Source organism: Laccaria bicolor, genomic scaffold, assembly GCF_000143565.1.
Source record: "Laccaria bicolor S238N-H82 LACBIscaffold_48 genomic scaffold, whole genome shotgun sequence".
NCBI classification, from domain to species: domain Eukaryota; kingdom Fungi; phylum Basidiomycota; class Agaricomycetes; order Agaricales; family Hydnangiaceae; genus Laccaria; species Laccaria bicolor.
The window spans coordinates 89,295-95,965 of NW_001889919.1; the positions used below are offsets into that span (position 1 = coordinate 89,295).

Here is a 6,671-nt window from a genome sequence, read left to right on the forward strand (position 1 = left end):
CCTTATTCAGAACCCTGCCAGGTATGTACCTGAATTTCCAGAACTTTTGTCAGTGGAAGATACTAGCGTGCAGCGCGCAACTTACCAGTATTCCAAACCACTCGTTACCTCCCTCCATTCGTACTGCATCCTTTTCGTCCAAGTGTAACTCGGACATCTATTCCTAAATCTATTCAAGACTTCTCAACAAATTGTAGCACAGTCGAGCACGCAAAAATGTACATATGATGATAACTTCCTCCTCCTCACCCAATTCCGTATCCATCGCGCTTGAAACGAATTGGCGAAACTGACGCTTTTACACGTCAGGGTCTTCTTTGGAACAATGCCATCTGCGTGCCTGGATACCTGTAACCTTCCGTCAGCGAAAGATTACGGCGGGCACGTAGTTTTCCATATTTCGTACCATTCCTGAAATTCCTCCATTCGCCGTACGCCAGATGTGCGCAATGACATCTCATGTATCTTTGCCTAATTCCTCAATAGTATTAGTGATCGGAGACGTTGACCGAGCACAGTACACGTACCTTCTGAATAATGAGTAAGGATATTCTCCTCCTCCCCCGATTCTTCATCGTGCTTGAACCGCACACACGGATTTTCCATCTTGACGTGTCAGGGTGCGATGCGGGTAGTATCCCCAGTGTCCCTGCACCTAGGAAATCAGAAGTTCTGGTGTAAGAAGTTTGTGAGCGGGTGTGTGCTCACCAAAGTGTTTATCGTCCGAATTCACCATTTGTTGTAATACGCTTTCACGTTTCTTGAATAAGGAAAGTTTTGAAATTTGTTTATTAATGTAGTAGAATTATAGTACACTCACTCGCGTAGGAAATACCAAAGCGTGTAAGTTCTTTGGGCGCTGAACGTGTCCTCCATCTCCTCTCCCGATTCCGAATCAAAAAACGGCGTTCTGAACTTTCAACTATCAGAAAATAATTCATCAAGGGTCTGATGAACGTACGTACTTTGATATTGAATGACTTGGCCTGTATTTTCTTCAAGCGTTCTGCACCTTTCGGAAACGGGAGCAATTCCCGCATAGTGCGAATTCTACCTGTGTAAATTAGTCGGTACTTCTTTCATAGATGAATTGAATGTACTTTGAGTGATAACTGATGAAAAAGTAAACCAAACGATGCCGGAGTGAGTTAAGAAACCAAAGGAATGGATGGATACGACACTTACGCAAAGATCGTATCCTCCGTCCCTGGTTCCTACGATCCGAACTCTGCACGAAATGAGACCCTGCTCCCGTAAATTTTTTGGGTCACGTCAGTCACAACTCGGCTATTTACCGCCAAGCGAGAAGACCTATAAAGACAGGGTGGTAAGTCCAGTATTTCTCATCAGTGCCCACTTACCTTGTACGCTCTCCTCCTCCCTCTCCTCTCCTTCCGTTGTCGACGTCCGCTCCCCTCTCACTCGTCGTCGTCACGCTGGTTAGTCGTCTGTTCGTCGTCCGTCGTCGCTGATGTCGACGTCGCGTATCGAGTTTTTAGGACCTTCTGTCGACGCCTGACCTAACGGAACGTTGGACGACGACAACCAGGTAAGTCAACGTCCTTTTTGTGATCCACAACGTTGACTTACCTTTGCTGATATCCCTTTTCCGCAGGTTGTTTGTGATGGCGCTGACGACAACGGTAAGTTTTCATTAACATGAGTTCTGCACCTGGTCCTTACTTACCACGCTACTCGAGCCCCTCAGGCTACCCATTGTCAACTCGTCCGCCTCATTTGTACGCGACGTTGGCCATCGGATCGTGACGAATAGCTTGGATGGGTGAAATACGCGTTGCGAGGTCTGGATGTCGTGAATACGTCGATTCTGCACAAGGTACGTCAGTTTTGTTCACCTCATCTCGAGTGCGCAATGTTTACTCGCCTGGAAGACTGTGTTCCAGCTCGTTCATCGCGTTTCCCGCGTAACGACAGCGCTTGGCCGTTGATGAAAATCTAGAAGGTACGTTAGTGTCTTTCCGGTGTTTGTATTAATCACTTACCTGTGTCGTATAGCGTCAACGTGGTTTACAGAAGCATGACGACCTACGAAACGTAAGTCATCGTACACAATTCTCAAGAGAAACCAACTGACCTGAACGTTGTGGCTGAAGTTGGTGGATGGGCGTTGTGGCTGTGGGAAACGGTGAGCAGAGAGTAACGTTGTAACGTGTGACGATAGTGACTTGCCTCTTACCACCACCAGCTGCCCACGTCGTCGCCCATTCCACTGGGTTTTTCGTGCACGAAGCCCTCAGCGTCGGCGCTTCCGACACGCAGCACGATGGACTCGACGGATGCTTTGAACACATAGGGTGGTAAGTCGTTGACCATGCATTGAAAGGTTTCGTGAACGCTTACCATTGTGTACTATCGCCAGAACGTCGACAATGCGACACGTTACGAGCAACTCGGTCGTCGAGGGATTACGGGTGGATAAACGAGCATACAGCGTAGAGAAAGGGTGCAAAAGCAATGGTACGTGCGCCGTAACTCGTGCTCATTTCCCTCAACCTCGCCACTCCCTCTCACTCTCAATTCCCAGGACAACAACCCACCCACATTCGCGAAACCTTCACGTTTGCGGAACTCTACGTTCCCCAACTCGACTACGCCGAAGACACACGTAACGAACGCTATCGCTCGCAGAAGGCAAGGTGTCCGTGTCCCACCCCAAATCCAGTGTTCTCGACTTTCCCAACGTCGTGTGTAAGGCCGCCCTTTTGCTTGGGGAGCTCGAACTTGGCATAGGCGACTGAAGACCCTTCTACTAGCGCCTGAAATCGTGTTCACCGTTGAACACGATGCAGATTTCGGAGGCGCGTCGCGTTACCGTGGTCTGAGGGGTTAAAGGGATGTGTTTGGGGAAGGAAGGAAGGTCCACGCGGGTGATTCGAAAGCAAGCTTCGGGAGTGGGAGTGGTCATGTCTTTGAGCCAATTCGTTGGAGGGCGTTTGAAGGGATGAAGAGTGGATTCGGAGAGAGGGTTGCGCGTATTCAGAGGTCGGGAAGGTTATGAAGAAGACAAACGTGAGTCATCGTCAATCCGAGCGAAGGGGGCTGGTAGCTTACCTTTCCGTGTGTGTATCAGAAGGTGTACCATCGGTCGCTGCCTGGGAACAACGTGAAACGCGCCAGGTCGATGGCGCTGCTCAAGCACAGCAGGAACAACTGCTTCGGTCGTTGTGGACGGATAGGTGCCCATCGCTGTGAAGGTGTATTTGGGGATTAGAGAAGGAGGGTGGCGAATGGGAGGAACCGTTTGTACCACCAACTTGTTATGTATGCACGAAGTGTGAAGGTGATCATGAAAGAAGGATGGCACCTCTTGTTGAACGAACTCTGAGATTCGCATTCACACATACAAGTCAGCACACAATATTACGTCTCATTCCATGGTCACCCGACTGTTGCCACCATCTTATCGGATATCCCATTGTACAATGTCCTCTGCATTCATCGTTCCATACGACCTCAAGACACCCGTCCAGATCGCGCCTGGGGTTGACGTTGCAGAGCTCTGGAACTCTACTCCGTAGGGAGACAAGCCATCAAAAGTGGTACAATACCCCACAGGGCAAGGTTACGACCGTCTCGTCTTTGGGCAGTGAAGAGTGCTGACGCCAAGAGGGAATTGGTTAGGAAGTCTGTTGGAAGTGGTGTCAAGACGTTGAAGGAGTTGGAAGGCGTCAAGGATGTCACCGTGGATGAGTCTGCAGACCCTCACGCAGCTGGTCAGTTCACCTTGCACCTGCATGACCATTTCTCTGATCGACTAATTTAGCTGTCGCCGCACATCTGGCTCTGTACAGCTTCACCCTGAAGACCTCTCCGCCATCGCGATTCAACCCCAACCTCACACAACCCATCCCTCCGAACCTTAGCTTCGCACCTCTTCAAACATCCACGGAATGGGATCGAGGCGTTATTTTTGCTCAGGCCCAGAACCTCGCTCGTACAGTGCGTACTCATCACACGGCATACTATGTAGCTTACCCATGCTATTGCAGCTCACGGAACTCCCAGCTAACATTCTTACGCCAACGGTTCGTATCTCCTCATGAGGTGTGACGTGAGGTTCTGACATTCGCTCTAGGAGTTTACCAACCGAGCGAAGGAAAACTTTGCTGACATTCCGAACGTCGAGATCATCATCCGAGACGAAGCCTGGGCCGCTGAAAAAAACATGGTAACCCTCATCTGGACCTGATAAATCTGCTTGATCTCATCGTTCTTTCAGAACGTTTTTCTTTCCGTGACACAAGGCACCTCAGAGCCCGCGAAATTCCTCGAGATGTATGTCCACTTCTTGCTTCCCCCTACGTCGTACTTACATCCACCAGTCACTTCAAAGGCGCCCCAGACAAAAATGCTCCACCACTGGCCTTTGTCGGAAAGGGTATCACGTTTGATTCAGGAGGCATCAGCTTGAAGCCTGGAGCTGTGCGTCGACCGCTTGATTCCTACCATTTCGCGACTCATCTTGGTTAGGGTATGAAACTTATGCGTGGAGACATGGGAGGCGCGGCGGCCGTCGTCTCGGCCGCATGGGCCATCGCCAAATTGCAGCTACCGTACTGTATTTCCCTTCCAGCTTTCTCCGAATTGTCTCTAACTCTTTCTATTCAGTGTCAACCTCGTCGTCACTACTCCTTTGACAGAGAACATGCCCGGACCCAGCGCTACCAAGCCCGGTGATATGTGCGCCATCTACATCCCATCCTCCTTCATTGTTGTTTACGATAATGTACCCATAGCTTTTACGCCATGAATGGTAAATCGGTAGAAGTGGATAACACGGACGCCGAGGGGCGGTTGGTTCTTGCTGGTACGTCTCCTCCTTGACCCCTCGATTACACAAAGACGTGACTGATTTGGTAGATGCGATCTACTACACGGCAACCGAGTATAAACCTCATACACTTATTGACGTGGCCACTCTCACTGGGTGAGCTCTACCCCCTCCTCCATCACCGCCATGTTGAATTCATGCTTCTTCTTAGAGCCATGGTCATTGCTGTTGGCGAGGTGTACTCCGGCGTATTCTCTGTCCGTTCATTTTTACCTTTTCCTCCTTATGGTGATATGACGTGAATCATATTATAGACTTCAGACGAACTCTGGAACGAGCTCCACGCTGCGGGTGAGGTCGAGTACGATAGATTCTGGCGCATGCCGTTGGATGAAGATTTCGGCCCGCAGATTTACTCCAGTAATGCCGATTTGCAAAATGTGCGTTCTCTTTGACACCTCCCGCTTCACCTCCCCTCGCCTCATCCCATCCCTTCCATCAACTAATAACTACCTCCACTTTTCAGACCGGAGGTAGACCCGCAGGCTCATGCACAGCTGCGCTGTTCCTTAAAGCCTTCGCTGAGGGCGCCAGCCCCGAAGAAGGTAAAGAACCAGAGATGAAATGGGCGCACATAGATATTGCTGGATCCATGGAGGTTCGTTTCTTCTTCATCTTCGTTACTCAAATATGTGCTCACGTCTTCGCTTTGCCAGGCTACGAGGCCCACGCCGTACCAAGAAAAGGGTATGACTGGTCGGCCTGTCAGGTGAGACTTGGTTTGGATGCTTAGTTGAACCTGGATTGATTGTTGGTTTATAGGGCGTTGGTTGAGTATGTAACTCGGCTTGCTGGGGCGAAGTAACAATACAGATTGGAACTATGGATATTGTCACTCTGCGTGTACGTCGTTGACAGCGCATGTGAAGTGGAGTTTCTGGGAGTGGTACTGTGAGGGTAGAAGAGAAGAAGTAGTTTGTGTGTGTTTCTTGTGACCCCAATAACAGGGAAGTTGGCTGGATGGGAGTGGCCATGCTGTCGGAAAAAAGTCAAACCAAGCGAAAATTGAAGCATAAGTTCAACTTTTTTCAACTTTTTTATAATGTCCAATCATAGTTTCGCCTCCCCGCAGGGAGCTCATTTCAATTAAAAATGTCTGGCCATTGCAATTTTCATGCAACGGCCAGACATGGTTCGGCGTGACATATTTTACTGACTACCGACGTGAAGGGGTACTATTTACTCTCAGAAAAGGCCTAGACGAGGGTCAGTGATGCGGTCTGGGCAAATTCATGTAATTTCTGCAAATCAGGGTCCGGATACTCCGCCAACAAGGCTGGATCCAAGTGGAAGTTTTCGGGGGACGGGGACTCGGAGCGTGGTAGTGGTACGTCATTCGGGTCGTCAAGAAGTAACAAACTTCAAGAGGTTGGCGAAAGCATCGCAGGGACAAAGAATGAGTTGGGGGTGAATGTAGGTCTGGAGGGACCTAGCTCCTCTGATAGGAGATCATCATCTGTGTCTGTGCCAGGCAGTGAGAGGACGGGAAGGCCCAGACAAGATGGCAAGATGCTCATAGTGTTGTTGTCGGTGGGTAGAAGGGTGAATGACTGCATCGAAGGGGAAGAGGGAGAGCTGAGCTTCATGTCTTCATTATCTATAGAGGGGAGATGTGGTATTGAAGGGGAATTAGGGTGTTGGAAGTAACCTATCCACGGTTTGCGAAAGACAAGATCAGAGTTGATTTCGTCAAGAATTGGTGGAGGCGTTGATGGAGAAATGGATGGCGTGGAAAGAGGTGAGATTGCAGTACTCAATTCTCCAGCTTTTGTGCTGATATAGTCATGATCGACTTGCATCGCTTCTGGACTGGGATCAT

The 6,671-nt window shown here is 49.6% G+C and overlaps 1 protein-coding gene across 1 annotated transcript; it reads right to left on the reverse strand.

The window, feature by feature from the left end:
• Nucleotides 1-372: 372 nt before the first annotated feature.
• On the reverse strand, nucleotides 373-736 carry LACBIDRAFT_310803 (uncharacterized protein; the record flags this gene model as incomplete). Its single annotated transcript, XM_001887829.1, has 3 exons — nucleotides 373-471; nucleotides 528-655; nucleotides 709-736. The coding sequence occupies 3 exons, from the start codon at nucleotides 734-736 to the stop codon at nucleotides 373-375; spliced, it is 255 nt and encodes an 84-aa protein (XP_001887864.1).
• Between the last annotated feature and the right edge of the window lie 5,935 nt (nucleotides 737-6,671).